The following is a 17,338-nucleotide window of genomic DNA, read 5'->3' as shown; positions in this document are numbered from 1 at the left end:
CGAGGGGCCGGATCCTGGCGAGTCCTGGTTACGTCACTGCCGCCGGAAGCACTTTTTTCGGGGGGGAGGGGAGTCTGAGTTGGTCCTTTAGGCTGGAAGTTGTTTCTCTGAAGGGAAGGCACGCAAAATTTTAGGGCCAGTTTCTGAAGGATACCTCAGTTCTGTTCGAAGATCCGTACCAACCCTAATTCGATAGTGGCTACTGGTCGCAGAGGACTGCTTGTCTTCCGGAACGAAGACATCGCATACAGTTTGTTTCCGGGCGGTTGCCCGAGACTGGTGCCCTGTTGCGCCCCGCCCCTTGCACGGCCACGTCCTACCGGAGCCGCAGGGTTGGGCCGCTACGGGTGAGGGTTGTGGGGCCGGTCGAGGAGTGGGGTGAGGAGGGTCGGGAACCCTGTGGTAGAGGACTGTGGAGGGACTGCTGGGGCAACCCTGACCGCGTCAGGAGAGGCGTACACGGGCAAGGCGGATGCGGAGTCCGGGGAGGGTCGCGCAGACTTTGGGTCAGCGGCGGTCAGCTCAAATCAGCTTTTCCTTTTACTCTGTGGGGCTGGAAGCCTGCCTCGCAGCTGGTGTCAGAACAGGGTTGTGAATGCAGAGGCTTCCTCTGCACCTCACGGGATGCGGTCGGCCCTGAGAGCGTGTGCTACTGTTGCTTGGTTGGGTCAGCGTGTTTGAAGTCTGCTCCTTTTGCAGTTGATGACGAACGTGACAGGGTGGCAAGTGGTTCAGTGCGTGGGGAACGTATTGTTTTGACTCTGGTGCTCAGAGGTGTCTCACGGTGCTGATGAACATGGTCAGTGGAGTCAGTGACCGGAGAGAGCTAGGCGAACAGCTTATCACCTTCCCACGGGCGACGGCTGAATGTTTATAGAAAGAGAGGCCCTGTTTGTAAAAGGTACCAGGATACAGTAGTGTTGTGGTCTCTGTTTTCATCACTTTATGGTGGAGGTATACGAACAACTCAAAACAGTTGAGAGGATTAGCTTTGTGCGGCCTGCGAAAGAGTACTATTGAGTCAAGGCAGTCCTCCATGACAAGAAGCGTCTGTACAAAATTACTGAGAGGAATGTCTCAAAAAGAGTGAACAAGTATAGAGACCCTATGGAGACTCAGTTGTACTTCTGGATGCATGACATAGCCAGATAATAAAAGGCGCAGCATGTGAGGGGTACGGACATAAGTAGGAACCCCTTTAAGCTGATCTCCAGTTTAGGCTAAGAGGTTTGTATTTTGTTGTCAGTAGGACATTGTAAACCATTTACAGGTGCCTCCTGACTTTTATTTTTATAATCCTTTAATGACTCAGACACAGTGTGCCCTGAATAGAAAGAAAAGGAAAAAGCTGGATATGGTGACACATGTCTGTAACAGCTCTTGGGAGGTCAAGACAGGAAGACCACCAGCTTGAGGCTCAGGCTACGTAGGGAGATTCTGTCCAAAAACCCAAAAGCAGATTGAAAGACTTCTCAGTGGTTAAATGTTATAGAGTCTGATAACCTGAGTTCCCTGGAAGTCCCGTGGTGGAAGGAAAGAACTCACCCTTCAGTTGTCCTCTAATCTCCACACACCTGTGCATATGAACACAGACAACGATTTGGAAAATCTTGTTTTCTCCCTACTCCTCAGAAAAGAAAAGAAACAGAAGAAATGAAAGTTACTCAGATTTAAAAGTAGCTGCGTTTTGGCCAATTGCTTTAAATAGTGTTATTTTCTCAAGGAGAATATATAATTACAATTGGCTTTTACTATTAATGTTGAATAGCTGTTGAAATGAGAAATAATTAAACTTGTTTAGCAAAGGCATAACAGATCCTATATCTTACTGCATCAATCCTAGCAAAAAAATTTGTATTCATTTTTTTTCTGTTTTTATTGATGAGGAAATAAGCTAATCGTGACTCAGAAATCTACCTAACAAGATCTTACAGCCAAATGGAAAAACAGGATTTAAGGCAAACATGTTTTGCCTCAAAAGCTATCACTTATGTCCTTGTTGTACCTGAGGCTGTCCTTTGGTTTTTACCAAAACCAAATGGTATTTGCTGTTGTTCAGTAGTGCAGCGTCAACCAGACATCTTCAGGAAGTCCTGTTTTATCTTTGCCTGTGCCTCATGTCTAGTTGATGATAACCACAGTAATGGGGTAGCAATTGTTTGTGGATCACGTTTATGGACTTTTGGGAAAGCTGGAAACCTGTTGCACCTGAGATGGTAGTCTCTCAGTGTGAATCTGGGCAAACTGCTGAAGTGAGGTATATCTTGGGAATTTCTCAGTGATATCTTTGTTTTGCCATCTAGAAATAGGAATGCAGATGGTTAGAAATGAAACTATAAACTGAGTGAAGTAGTACATGACTATAAGCCTACAATTCAGTACATGACTGTAAGCCTAGCATTCAGTACATGACTGTAAGTCTAGCATTCAGAAGGTGGAAGCAGGAGAATCTCCATGAGTTGGAGACTGTCCTGGGCCATATATTGAGCCTATGTCTTAAAAAAAAAAAAAACAAAAAACCAAACCCAAAACAAACAAATTGAGCTGGCTGAGATGGCACAGTCAGTAAAGTGCTTGCTGTACAAGCATGAGGACTTGATTTTGATCCTTTGCCAAAGCCTATGAAGCTAAAGAAAGCTAGGCACGGCAGTGTACACTTGTAACCCCCACACTGGGGACGTGGCAACAGTCAGAATTCTGGGCCTTACTGGCCAGCCAGTCTGTTCCTAGTGATGAATTCCAGGTCAGTGAGAGATAGTGTCTCAAAAAAAACAAGATGAATGTCACCTCAAGATTTGCAAATACATATGCACAAAAAGAGCCAAATTGACCAAACAAAAGAAAAAGATAATTATAATGAAAATAATCCTTTCGTTCAAAAAAAAATCACAAATGTAGTGTATATTACCCACAGTAGGGTGTGTGTGTGTGTGTGTGTGTCTGTCTGTCTGTCCGTCCGTCCGTCTGTCTGTCTGTCTTCCCGTCTCCCCACCAGCACCCCGCTGTCTCATCTTCCTTGGTGTCTAGAGATTTGCCCTTGTCAGCAGTCTGAGATAATGAGACCCTGTATGACTGATTCATGCCTACCCAAATTCAAAGAAGACTGAGGTTAGACAGTAAATGCCAGATGACTACCCTTCAGGCAGGACTGCTGTCAGAAGCCTAACTCCTAGCACAGTGCAGAAATTCATCTGTAGATCCACGTCAGGAGGAGCTAGCTGACTATGAGCCATCTGAGAGAATTAACCAGAGTCAGCTATAGCTGGGGGTCCTCTGTTCTGGAGGACTGTATCATTCCATGCATCTCTGAAAAGAGGAGGGACTGCTTAGGAACCAGATGTCTTGCTCAGCACAAACTCAGAGTAACAGGAATTAAGAGGCGAATATGTGATGGTCTCCAGCTGTGACAGCCTGATTCATTTGTCATCAAATTTAAATCAATGGAACTTGAATGTTCTTGACTAATATTTATCTATTAGCAGTCTAAGTCATAGGCATTGCCCTGCCTCTAAGGCACATTATCTCTGGGACTCTTTGGCTGCACTCCTTTTGTGTTTACCGTATACTAGACCTGTATGGCATTGGCTAAGTTGATAGACTAAGCTGACTTTATTATTGGTGAGTTCCTTCATTCATAGGTAGTCGTCAGTCACAGAAGACGGATGGAGTCAGAGGCTGTGTGTCTGTAGTGACAGCTGTCAGTGTGCTAGCCCTCGTTTTGAGTCAGCATCACACATCTCTCAGGCTTCTCAGGCTTCTTACCTGCAATTTCTCTGTGACTTTTTTTTTTTTTTTTTTTTTTTTTTTTTTTTTTTTTTTTGGAGCCAGGGTCTCAACTTTGTGGCCCAGGCTGGCTTGTAACTCACTATGTAGACCATATTAACTTCGAACTCTGAGATCCACCTAACTCTGCCTCCTGAGTGCTAGAATTAAAAGCATGTGCTACCACACCCAGCTTCAGTGTGATTTATAAGATCAGGAAGTAGGTTATTTTGTCATGAAACATGTTAAGCATGAAAGAATAATAAGGAACTTATTCTGAAAAATAACATAGATATGAATATTTCTACTGAGTGCTTGGAAGCTTATATTAAAATCTGACCATTTGATAAGAAAGTAAGTTAGTAATACCATCAGCTTACTTCAGGGTTGATAACTAATTGTCAGACTCACAGTGAAGTTATATTTTCTTAAACTTAATCCACCATAGTGATTACTGGTCCTGCTAATAGAGAAAGGTGGATGGTTACCTACTGTGAGGTGCCTTCTCTGCCCACCTTCTAAGTTAGCTGCCTTTCTGTGTATCCTTGGATCTCCCTTCAGGATTCCCATCTAGCATACGATTACCTCATCCTTTAGTAATCACTTCTTTAGTTTTCTCTCCTTAGCCTTGGACTTGGTCATTCCAGGTGTTTTATGAGTATCTAGCTGGGCACAAATGGTTATTTACATTCAAATTATACTTAAATAAAATGTAAAGTTCAGTCCCTCAGTTGCCACATGGGCAACTACAACACATTACAAGCACTTTTTAAAAGCCTCGGAGAATCATTTGTGGTAGAGACTGAATACCTTAGAAAAGGGCTAAAGTGTTGTGGGGTTTGATATTTTACCCTCAAAACCTAGGATGTTGTAGGTGCTCAGGGATTGTTTGTGGGCGGAAATCTGTATTTCTTTTCTGTACAAATCAGGAGCCTTGTTACTTGAAATCTAACAAATTAAGTTTCACAATGTATTTTTCTCTTTGTCCTCACAGGAATCATGGTATTGCTTGGTTTGACTTCAAGCCATTTATGAGACTTTAAACCTTACCCTGAAAATGGAAAACAGAGTAAGAACCTTCTTAGAAGCTCTGAGCTGTTGCTGATGGCAAAAAGCAAACTTAATCCAGAGTTACCTGTAGCTCCTCAGAGTCTTCTTAGTCTGGGCTGCCCTGACCATGGATGGAGCATCAGCCAAACAGGATGGCCTCTGGGAAAACAAGTCTAGCAGTGATATTTCATCTTGCCCTAAAGCCTCACTGGAAACTGTGGGCTCTTTGGCCCAACTGCCTGACCAACAAGATACAGCTCAGGGTAAGTCATCAGGTCATTCTATGATCTAGCCCTTCACTCTGAAGAAGAGGAGGTCAGCTAGTGTTTTGGAGGGGGACGTAGACTTTTCATTAGTAATCTTATAGTTGTTTTCATTTGGTGCTAATGTTAGATCAAGCACAGTCCATAGTCAACAGAATAGGAGATGTGCCATGGCCTGAAGCAGAACCGATTCCTGAAGGCTTCTATTGGATTTCCACTGGCAAATTATTGTTAGTGCTTGGAATTCTACCTTTTTGGTTGATTGGTTGCCGAATTTTGAATAACTGGGGCTGATTAGTGGTGTAGGATTCTTGAACCATGTGTCTCTGTTGTTTGTGCACCAGTAATAACTCAGGGGATTCTAATATCCCATGCAGTCAGGAGCTAGCAATGCAATAAGGACTTTAAAAAGATAATTATCTACTGGTTCTCTAGCAGAAGTTGCATTGTAGGTCTTATAAAATGATGTTTAAGCAGTTAACTGGTTTTCATGCCTGAGACAGTGGGTTCTTGCACAGAACAACATCTTAGATCAGCCACTTGGAAGATTTATGTTACCTATCATGCATAGTTGTGGGGGTTAAAAGAAGTAATGTGTGTAACCACTTAGATCTACCATTTAGTGAGATTCATAGAACCTATGCATAGGGTAGTCGTGAGGGTTGTGATGTATATAACATGAAAAAGAGCTGGAATGTAGCTCAATGGTAGAATGCTTACCTGGCAGGTATGAAGCCCTGAGATCAGTCCCTACTACCTAGTGAGCATTTAGTAAGAGGATTTTTGTCTTCTGTTTGTCGCAATGTTTATATTTAAGCTTGTGTTTGCAAACAAAATCTTCATACATAGTGGATCTTTTTGCTAAGAGATTTTAAGTGTAGTATGCTGCTCATAACTCATTTTGTGTATCAATCTACACATCAGAAAGTGGTATTTACTATGTGTAACTTATATCAGAAATGCAGAATCCCTGCACCCTTTAATAAAGAAAGGGTGAAGGTGCAGGACCACAATCCCCGCACCTTTCAGTAAGTAGAGACCTTTAGTAAAGCTAACGGTGAGGGGCTGTGCCATATGCAAAATGTCTTGGGCCTTGATGGTTTCTGTGCTCTACTCTCTACTTGTAGCTTTCATTTTCAAGGAAGAATGAGAGTGACTAATAGGAATTTGTGTCTGTGAATAACAACTCGGTTTTCACTTGGCTTGAGCAAAAACAGGGAATTTCCTGCATGCCTTCTGGACATATCTTGGTACCCATTGATTTTGGTGCCTATGAGGTCTTAGGCCACTGAGCCTGGGAATACTTCAGGATGGACCTCCCTCCTTCCCTCCTTACTGATGACTGGTTACCCACTAGAGGAAGGCAGAAGAAAAGCTAAAGTTGAATTAATTTTGAGAACTTTATCTTTTTGAGGAAGAACTGTGTTTTAGTTCTGTATACAGTAATGCAGCATGTAAGGCTGGGTTTGGGCCATTAGCGGAGTCCTTGTGGGTAAACTTGGGTTCTTCAGTTTTTAATGTTTTTGAGATAGGGTCTCTTGGAGAGGCTTTCCTCAAACCTGCTATCTAGTTAAGGATGATCATGAGCTCTTGATCTGTTTGCTTGTATCTCCTAAGTGCTGAGACTATAGGCATGAACAGCCACACCCAGCTTGTGAAATTGTTTTTTTATAATATTTAACTCTTGCTCATCCAGCCAAAACAAAATTTGATTTCTGTTCACTCTGATATAGCAAATTTGATTTCTGTTCACTTTAGCATAATCACTCTGATTAGATCATCTACTTCTTTGGAGAATGTATTTTGACTTTACTTTGAATCCAGCCCTTGGAAATGCGACCTTGGACTTTGATTAGCCCTGCTGTCACCTATACATTAGAAAAATCTGCTTTGTTTTAAGCCTCTGCTCCTCCCAACAACACTTAAAAAAAATAGGTTTTCAGAGGTTTTTGGGTTTAATTTTTCTTATTTAAGTGGGAAGGAAACATGAGTTAAATACAACAGCCATAGTGTAAAATATGAGCCTAACTTAACAGGTGAGGACATGAGGCGTGGCCCCAATGTCCCTTGCCTTAAGATAGGTGTGGTGGCTGTTTTCCTGAGAGTCAGAGAAAACAGACTTATAAACCACAGAAGTGCTATGCTCATAGGACTTACATATAGCTGTATGTTTGGATATAACTTAAAACTTTTTCAAACAATGTGTCTAACACACGTTCTCTCTCTTTCCAGATGGCAGTGTTGAGGTAAACAGAGTTTTTAAGGAAGAAGGAAGCCCAGACAGATCCAGCCAGGTGCCCATCTGTCAGAATGGGCAGATCCCAGACCTTCAGTTGTCTCTTGATCCCACAACAAGCCCAGTGGGACCTGATGCCTCTACAGGTGTGGATGGTTTCCATGACAACCTAAGGAAGTCTCAGGGAACTAGTGCTGAGGGCAGTGTTAGAAAAGAAGCTTTGCAGTCTCTCAGACTCAGTCTTCCCATGCAAGAAACGCAACTGTGTAAGCATCCGTTCCCTCTGGACTCTTCCTGCCCCTTGCTATCAGCACCTTCTACTTGGAATCAGTGCCTGACTGCTCCTGTGTCAGCAGTTCTGACTTGCCCTGTCTTATTTGCCTACTGTGTGGGGGAGGCAGGGGGATGCACCTTAATGATTTAGCTTCCCTTTAAGGAGTGCGAGTATGTCTGGATGTGGGGACTTCCTGCCATCTAGTACTAGCAGTGATATCAGACTCCTCGACAAATACCTCCCATGTCATTCTTCATGGGTGGCCAACAGACAGACAGGGAATTCATCTAAAGACGGAAAACCAGATTCTTACAAGATCCTTTGCATGTTTATATAAAAACCTGGATGTTTTGTCATGGTCTTTAAAAATGAAATTTATATGCCTATAATTAGCTATTTGAAAGACTGAAGCAGGAGGATTGAAAATTGAGGTCAACCTTAGTGCCACTTAGCAAGGCCCCCATAAACAAAGCAAAAGGAACCTTAGGGGCTGGCGAGAGAGCTCGGCAATTAAGCGTGTTTGTTGCTCTTGCAGAGGACCTAGCTTTGGTTCCCAGCTCCAACATAAGGCAGCTCAGTAACCTCAGCCCCAGGGAATCTGATGCCCTCCCCACACATCTGTGGATATTTGCACCTACAATCACACACAGTGATTAAAAATAAAACTTATAGAAAGGTAATATTAAAGTGGGATTCAATTGTTCAAATAATTTTTCAGGATTAGAACACTTGGTTTTATCTTATGACATGGTCCTTCCACTCCCCAGAGCACCTTAGAATATGCAGACAGCTCCCTATTTCCTGGTGCTTTTCTTTTTCTCTTTTTCTTTTGTTTTCATTTGTTTGTTTTTTCTAGACAGGCTTTCTCTGTGTAGCCCTGGCTGTCCTGGAACTCATACTATAAACCAGGCTGGCTTCAAACTCAGAGATCACCTGCCTCTGCTTCCCGAATGCTGGGGTTAGAGGTGTGGGCCACCACTGCCCAGCTTTTCTGATGAGTTCCAATTCTTGACCATAATGGGTTCATGTATCCTTGCGCCATTAAGCTTGTTTCTCTGTGGGACAAGCAAGTCTTTAGTGTTGTCTCACATAGTCATATGGCCAGTGACTGGTGAGGACACTTTCCCCTCAGATAATCTTCCTTTCCTTTTTTGTTTTTGTTTTTGTTTTTTGTGGAGTGTTGGTTTCCTTGTTGGGTTTGGGTGTTTTTGTTCTTTTTGGTTTTATTTTTTGTTTTGTTTTGGAGAGTCTTGCTTTGTATCCCAAGCTGTTATGCAAGACTAGCCTGGAGTTTATGATTCTCCAGCCTCAGTCTCTTAATTGCTGGTATACAGGCTTTCACCCACTTTTTTTTTTTAGTTAGTGTTTTTGTTGTTTTGTTTTGTTTTCTGAGGTAGGGTTTCACTATGTAGCCCTAGCTGACCCAGAACTAACTATGAATACCAGACTAGCTTTAAACTCAGAGATCTGCCTGCCCTAGGCTCCTGAGAACTGTACTTGACCAACTTTTGTTAGTTTTCACGATGAAGTCTGTATTCCCAGGTTAGCCTATGCTTCCTAAACTCCGGTGATCATTCTACTTCAGGCTTCCCAGGAGTTGAGACCACAGGCATGTGCCCCTGTACCCAGTGCCTTATTGTTTTCATACATGACAGTGATGTGATGATTCATCGTTTTATTTCAGTTATCAAAGGACTTGAATGTCTTTGTATCTGTTGGACATTTGTAAATTCTTTTCTAAATTGTCCCTGTGGTGTCTGGAATTATTTGCCTTTTCCATCGCTGGCATTATTTATTCAGTGCTATAGTGTATATATATATATTTTTAAATTCTGGAGAACTTGCCAGCATTTAAGTCAAGAAATAACTTGTAGGCAGGGAAAAGTTCTGATGGCCTGTGTTTGATTCCCCAGAATCCATGTAAAAGTAGAAGGAGTTGTCCTCTGGCTTTCTCACTCATGCTGTAACATGTATTTGTAAATATAGATAGTGAATGAAAACAATTTAATAAATTTAGGGTCTGAGGAGATGATGGTTCAGCTGGTAAAGGTATTTGCCATCTATCCTAAGTTCAATTCCCAGGACACAACATGATGGAAAGAGAAGTGACTCAGGCAGCTTGTCCCCAACCTCACAAGCATGCTCTGGGACTTGTTTCCACTTTTCCAGGAAATAAATGGTAACTATAAATTTTTAAAGTGAGCTTACAGATTTGATCTTCCCTCCCTGTTCTGGGGAATCCCTACCCTGCTAGGATTGATGTATGGATCGATGTATGGATCCATTGTCATTTTCATCCTGGCCTGAGCTCCGTCTCACACAGCTTGTCATGGAGCTTTAGTGGTCTTTAAACCCAGGTTTATTTGCTGATTTGTGACATCTGTACAATGGCCAGAACTCTTGAATTTGTCATCCTATGGCTACACCACTAGAACTACAATAGCTCTGTGGAAAGCCATTAAAGCCATTGCACAGAATGCTAGCCAAAGTGGTGAGATCCTAATGAATTTGGTAGCTGCCCTGATTTTAGAGATCTCAGAAATCTCATATATGTATGTATATATGTACATACCTACATACATGTATATATATGTATGCATTTTTCAGATTCTATGTCTGAAGAGGGTGATGTATATAAAAGATCGTTAAATTATTGCATTTATGCTCTTTTTTTTGACCTCTTAACCCTCTGCCGATGTTTCACAGACACATCTGCTGGTATTAGGATTAAGCCACAGCCCCAGTCCTGGTGAGAGTGTCTGCCTTGGTTTTGCAAGTTACCCCCCTTACACACACACACACACACACACACACACACACACACACACACACGAGAAGTTGGCTTTTAATATTTTAAATCATTCCTTATATTTAAGAGTTCCCATTTATATTTACCGTCCTTGTGTGTGAGTTCTGGATTTGAGCTCATTTGTCAGGCAACTGATGTAGCCTGCCCTTGGCCCTCAGAAGCACAGCTCCGTAGGTCTTCAGTCTACACAAAGTGCTGCAGCAAGACTAATGGGTCATTTTGTTTATTAAATGGACAAGGTCTGAATAAATAGGGTTAAATAAGCTCTTGACGTTTACATGGCGTTATGACTTGTTACTGCAGCAGTTCAGATGATGTGTGCCTGTAACTTCCTATGAAAATGTCTCTGTGATGGAAAGAGGTTCATCTTGGCATGTGTCACTTGCAAGTGCAGTTCTTAGAGCCTCAATTTTCTCAGTCTGGAAATTGTCATGGAATAGAGGTTGCTGTGTGTTTTTCACAAGCTAAAGCATATTGGTGATTAAAACAACCAATCTGTGATTACCAACTTGTTTCCGGTACCCTGCTCCCTTTAACCTCCCAATGGCTGTTTCCCTTGTAGGCTCTACTGCATCTTCACTGCCCTTGGAAAAGGAGGAGCAGGTCCGACTGCAGGCCCGGAAGCGCCTGGAAGAGCAGCTGATGCAATACCGAGTTAAGCGCCATCGGGAAAGGGTGAGTCTCTTGGATTGGAGTCTGGACTGTCTGCTGTCTCCTCTGTGTGAATTCTGAGCAGCTCTGAGTTGTACAGCATGGAACTTGTCCAGTCCACAACTGTGCGTTCCAGTCTCCATCCTGTGTTTAACTGCTGCATTTAGAGTGCATGTCACCCTGCCCGTGTCCCTGCCGTGGGGTACATCAATTTGGTAGAATGACAGGATTGATGTTTTGCTAGAAGAGGAAGTTATGCTGCAGCTGGAGAGATGGCTCAGCGGTTAAGGGCACTTGTTGCTTTTCCAGAGGACTTGGGTTTGATTCCCAGCACTCACAAGAGGGCTCATAGCCCTCTGTAGCTCCAGGTCCAAGACATCTGACACCCTCTTCTGGCCTCCAAGGGAACCAGACATACACATGGTGCACAGATGTGCACACAGGCAAACACCTATGCACATAAAGTAAAAATAATTTTTAAAGAAAATTATGTTGACATACATAGCTTGAGTTTTTCCTTTATTTCAAATATCACTCAGACCATTTTGGAATTTCTAGCTAGTATAAAGAGATAAGAGATAGAAACACTGACAACAGGAGAATTGGTGTTATTTGCAAGTTGATAATGCCTCAGAAGATTATGAGAAATCAACTGAAAACTTACTAGGTATAAATTTTTTCTGTTTGTTATTCCAGTTTATTAATGGGAAAAATCAGTAATTATCTTGCCATGATCAGTTGTAAAGTCACTTGGGAAAGAATTTGCAACAATAAAAATGATAAAATAACTAAGAACTAAAATGATAATAAACAGTGATTATAAGTTATAAAATGATAATAACATTGGAGCCAGAGTTCCACATGGTTGGGCGTTAATGGCACATTTACATTCCTAGACCAAGATGGAGGCAGGGGGATGGCGAGGTTTCTCTTAGTGTGGACCATGAGACCTATATGTCAATATCCTCCTCGCTTCACAAGAAAGGATACCGTGTGTATTTGCTGAGTTTTGCATAAGCAGACATGAGTAAAGAGGCTCATTACCTCTGGATTAATTATAAACCAAAAGTAGACCCAACTCAACAGAACTTCTGTTTAAAAACATTTTCTGTATCTGAGACACTAACCAGGACAATAGCCAGGAACATTTTGCCAGGAATCTGAATGAGAACTTATTATGTAACTCACTTTAAAGAGTTTTAAAGTGTTGGCCATTAAAGGCCCAGGGACGGTCAAGTCTGGTCATTCAATGCAACCTGAGATGTGATTTTTCAGATCTGCTGCATCCAACATTCTAAGGGCCTGGCAGACTGTTGGTAGAATGTTCATTCATGCATGTTTTCTGGATGACAGTTTTAAAATGCTGCTTGCTAATCTTAGTCATATTTTTATACTTTTGTTTGTTTCTCAGTCCAGTCAGCCGGCAACTAAAATGAAACTTTTTAGTACACTTGATCCTGAGCTCATGTTAAATCCAGAAAACTTGCCAAGGGCCAGTGCTGTAGCTGTGACAAAAGAATATTCCTTCCTGCGTACCAGTGTTCCTCGGGGGCCCAAGGTAGGCAGCTTAGGGCTGCTGGCACATTCTAAAGAGAAGAAGAATTCCAAGTCAAGCAAGATTCGGTCTCTGGCTGACTATAGAACTGAAGATCCAAGTGACTCTGGTGGCCTTGGTTCTACTGCTGATGCTGTTGGAAGTTCCCTGAAACAGAGTAGAAGTAGCACTTCAGTTGTGTCTGAAGTGAGCCCATCATGTGAGACTGATAACCGTGCAGAGAGTGCCTCACTGGCTGGGGACAGTGTGTCAGAGGCTGATGGAAATGAGAGTGACAGTTCCTCACACAGCAGCTTCTCTGCCCGAGGGGCCTGTGCTGTCCTGGGGAATGTCGGCACACCAGGAGCAGCTTACGTGGTTGATGGCCAGGAGATTTCTGCTGAGGCCCTGGGCCAGTTTCCTTCGATTAAAGACGTGCTACAGGCTGCAGCAGCCCAGCACCAAGATCAGAACCAGGAAGCCAATGGGGAGGTGCAGAGCCGCAGAGACAGCATCTGCAGCAGGTAGGGCAGCAGCCTTGAGTCTGGGCTCTTGCCTGTTGCTATGCCTTGTGTCTTTGCTAATGCACCCCAATCTTTACATTAGGTTTTCATCTATATACAGCTCTGTTACTTCTCTATAAGTAGAATCAGCTCTAAACCACTTATGTGGAATGAAAAGCACTGTAGACCCGGTTGTCTCTTAAGACTTCCTGGGTTCTTACAAGTTCCTGTTTCTAGAGCATGTTCTTCTGTAGAAGGCGTGAACCTCAGATTCAGTTCACTTTTTTTAAAAATTTGTTTATTTTATGTATGTGAGTACACGTCACTCTCTTCAGACACACCAGAAGAGGGCATTATCAGATCCCATTACAGATGGTTGTGAGCCACCATGTGGTTGCTGGGATTTGAACTCAGGACCTCTGGAAGAGCAGTCAATGCCTCCTAACCACTGAGCCATCTCTCCAGCCCCCTCAGTTCACTTCTTTTTTTTTTTTTCGGATCTGGGGACCGAACCCAGGGCCTTGTGCTTGCTAGGCAAGTGCTCTACCACTGAGCTAAATCCCCAACCCCTCTCAGTTCACTTCTTAAGTTGTATGTTTAAACTCTGGGAGAAGATGGAGATGATGGAGCAGGATGATCCAGATCCAGGTGGACTAGGTCAATATTATCTTGTCCAGGCGGGCAGTTTATATCTTTACTAATTGGCAGTGAATTTATTGTGTGGATGTATTGTGCATTGAGAATTTAACATATAAATGTTATTGTTGGGTTACATTTTTTTAGCCTTGATTTTACTGGGTAGTTGGGAGTTTATACTTTAACTACCAGGGGGCAGTTACTGGGAGTGTGGGCAGAATCCGTGGCAGGGAGCCATGATAGGCCAGCCACTGCTGGACTTCTGAAACCATGATTTTACTGGGTAGCTGGAACCAGAGAGTTCAGGACTAGCAGAGAGCCACTGAAAGAGTTACTAATCTGAGATAAATTAGTGCTAATTCCAATGGCCTGTTGGAGCCTGAACTAGCGACCGCCAGGGTAGCGCGGACACAGTTCTGATGCTCTTTTATTTTTACTGCAACAGTGGTGCATACCTATGATCCAAGCACTTAGGAGGCTGAGGCAGTAGGATCATACATTCAGGGTCAGTCTGGACTACATAGTTTCAGGTCACAGAGGACCTATGTATTGTCTACATAAAAAGAACTCTCTTTTAAACAAAGCAAAAAAACAAAACAAAACAAAAAACAGGAGAAGCAAGAAGGGAATGTAAAAATTGGACAGTATGATGAAGGATAAGAAGGAATAGCAGTTATCATGTTCTTATCTCTTGACTTTGTACTTCTGACCCCTAGTGTGTCCATGGAGAGCTCTTTTGCTGAACCACAGGAAGAATTGTTACAGATCCTTAAAGATAAGAGGAGACTTGAAGGACAGGTGGAGGCTTTGTCATTAGAAGCCAGTCAGGTAAGGGATGTTTGATTGCTGCTCAATAAACTGAATCTCTGAAAAGATATGTAGGTCTTTGCTGTATGGAATTTTACAGATAACTTGAAGTGTAATTCATCAGCCAAGTTATCCCTGCTACTCATTTGTGTCCGCTCGTTGTGTTGGTCTCAGAGTTGTGCTAGTTTATTTATGGCTCATTCTTTCCCTTTGTCTCCATCAGAATTTGCCAAGACCATGTCCTAAATATACCTGAGAGTTTGTGACAGTTAATTTCTCCTGGTGTCTTTCCATTTCTCTGACAGAGTAAAAGTTTCATTGTATCCACATTACTACTTTTTGTGTGTGTCTGTGTTTACTTAATAGTTTTTCATTTCTTAAAGATTATTATATTTATTTATTTGAGTTCGTATATATGGTGGGGGTGGATATATATATATGTGGTATGAAACATTTTGAGACAGCTTCTCATGTAGCCCAGGCTCGCTTTGAACTTGCTATGGAACTAAGAATGACCTTGAATTCTTGATCCTCCTGCCTGTATCTCTCAAAGGCCTGTGCCACCATGCCTGGCTTGCTTCTCTCTCTCTTTTCCTCCTTTCCTCCCTTTTTCTCTCCCTCCCTCCCTCCCTCCCTCTCTCTCTCTCTCTCTCCCTCCCTCTCCAATCACAAAGAACTAGATCTTTATCCTTCTGTTGATAGTTTAGAGTGAATCTGTTCATGGGAATTGAGGTATATGCTTTGTGATGGAGAACACAGACACACACACACACACACACAGACATACACACACACAGTCACAGATGGAGAACACACACACAGACACACACAGACAGATGGAGAACACACACACACACACACACACACACAGTCACAGGTGGAGAACACACACACACACACAGTCACAGATGGAGAACACACACAAAGACACACACAGACAGATGGAGAACACACACACACACACAGAGTCACAGATGGAGAACACACACATACACACACACACACACAGTCACAGGTGGAGAACACACACAGTCACAGTCACAGATGGAGAAACACACACAGATACACACACACAGTCACAGATGGAGAACACACACACACAGACACACACACAGTCACAGTCATAGATGGAGATGACAGACACACATACACACACTCACAACAAGATGGCTGACCAGAAGTTATGAACACATACAACAGGAGGAGAGCAGTGGCTTCAGCCATGTGTGAGATTCAAGTGCTTGCTAAGTACATATGTCAAGCTTTAACAATCGTTAGATACAAGCCAGTTTGTTTAGTTATATATAAAACAATCTTCTAAGGCGATTTCAGAGATTTTAAGAGAATTTTTGATTGTACACAGTTTTCTGTGCTAATTGAGACTGTCCCTGTCTCATCACATCCCTGATACTTCCTCTGGATACTCAGTCCTGAGGTGGGTCTAAGCACCTTTACTTCCTTCCTTCTGATGCACTTGTGATCAACTCTGGATGGGTATGGCTCTCTGCCAGTGTCCTGTGGATGTCGGCTACATTGACTCTAAACTCCTCTTGATCTGGGGTACAGCTCAGAGCTAGAGCATTTGGCTAGCAGGAATAAATCCCTGGCATCAGTCCCCAGTACTACAAAGAAGTAAAATCTTGTTAAGTTTTACTGATTATCCCAATTCCTTTGGTGTTTGCTCCTCTGTCTGTGGACATCCTGTTGACACACTTCTTTAACACGTTGAGTGGTGCGTTTCCATACTTAACTCTCAGATAGATTAGGTGAGTTGAGTGCTGGTGACTGGGGCTTGTCTTTGTCTTTTTAATTTTTTATTTATTGAACCCCCTTTTGTAGTTCTAGGGATTGAATTTGGGTCCTGTTGCGTGCTAATCAAGCACTCTGCCACTGAGCAATACTCGCAGCCCTCACTTGTCTCCTAGCTGTTGTCTGTAGCTCCTGGAGCCTGTTTGCTGTCTGTGGTCTGTCCTGTGGCACTGTTGCTATGGTCACTGAAGTCTACTCTTTTTTTTTTTTTTTTTTTTTTTGGTTCTTTTTTTCGGAGCTGGGGACCGAACCCAGGGCCTTGCGCTTCCTAGGTAAGCGCTCTACCACTGAGCTAAATCCCCAGCCCCTGAAGTCTACTCTTAAATCTGTGTTATGGCTTAGCTCTGAATTTCTGCAATGGCAGCATTTCCCTCACTGATCTCAGTCTGACTGCTTTTATCTCTCAGGGATCTGTCAACTTGTTTTACATGGGGAACAGGTAACTGACACGCTTAAATGACTGCTTTTTGGGTAGGCCATTTTTCTCTGTCCCACTGATTGTAAACATAATAAGTTTAAGCAGTCTTGTGAAAACAGTAGTTGAGAGGGACTTATTTTTCTGAAAGCCATTATGGTTTTTTGGGGATATTTTCAGGCACTTCAAGAGAAGGCTGAGCTACAGGCCCAGCTTGCTGCCCTGAGCACAAGGCTACAGGCACAGGTGGAACACAGTCACAGCAGCCAGCAGAAGCAAGACTCCCTTAGTTCTGAAGTGGACACTTTGAAGCAGTCTTGCTGGGATTTGGAGCGGGCTATGACTGACCTGCAGAACATGCTAGAAGCTAAAAATGCCAGCCTGGCATCGTCAAACAATGACCTACAAGTGGCAGAGGAGCAGTATCAGAGACTGATGGCCAAAGTGGAGGCCATGCAGAGAAACATCCTCAGCAAGGACAACACAGGTAAGGTCTGCAGCCCAGGTGTGATTTCTGGGTCCTGTAATTGGTTCAAGTTAGCAGACGATTAACACAGAGACCCTCTGCATTGTTAAAATAAAATAATTT

The 17,338-nt window shown here is 42.9% G+C and overlaps 1 protein-coding gene across 7 annotated transcripts in view; it reads left to right on the top strand.

Moving 5' to 3' along the window:
• Nucleotides 1-50: 50 nt before the first annotated feature.
• The window catches only part of Golga3 (golgin A3), a 48,162-nt gene continuing 30,874 nt past the window's right edge, over nucleotides 51-17,338 (top strand). For 2 of the 7 annotated variants that reach the window (XR_015634038.1, XM_087578630.1), the window contains exons 1-7: nucleotides 51-347; nucleotides 4,757-5,075; nucleotides 7,308-7,577; nucleotides 10,957-11,069; nucleotides 12,457-13,103; nucleotides 14,435-14,546; nucleotides 16,930-17,236. Coding sequence is in view for 5 of the 7 variants with exons in the window: in XM_087578630.1 (XP_087434756.1) it covers nucleotides 4,940-5,075; nucleotides 7,308-7,577; nucleotides 10,957-11,069; nucleotides 12,457-13,103; nucleotides 14,435-14,546; nucleotides 16,930-17,236 (1,585 nt within the window). In the remaining 2 variants the exon portion in view is untranslated. 7 annotated transcript variants of the gene reach the window in all.

The sequence above is a fragment of the Rattus norvegicus genome, chromosome 12 (assembly GCF_021556685.1).
Source record: "Rattus norvegicus strain SHRSP/BbbUtx chromosome 12, alternate assembly SHRSP_T2T, whole genome shotgun sequence".
In the NCBI taxonomy this organism is placed as follows: Eukaryota; Metazoa; Chordata; class Mammalia; order Rodentia; family Muridae; genus Rattus; species Rattus norvegicus.
This window is presented reverse-complemented; position numbering and strand designations above follow the sequence as displayed.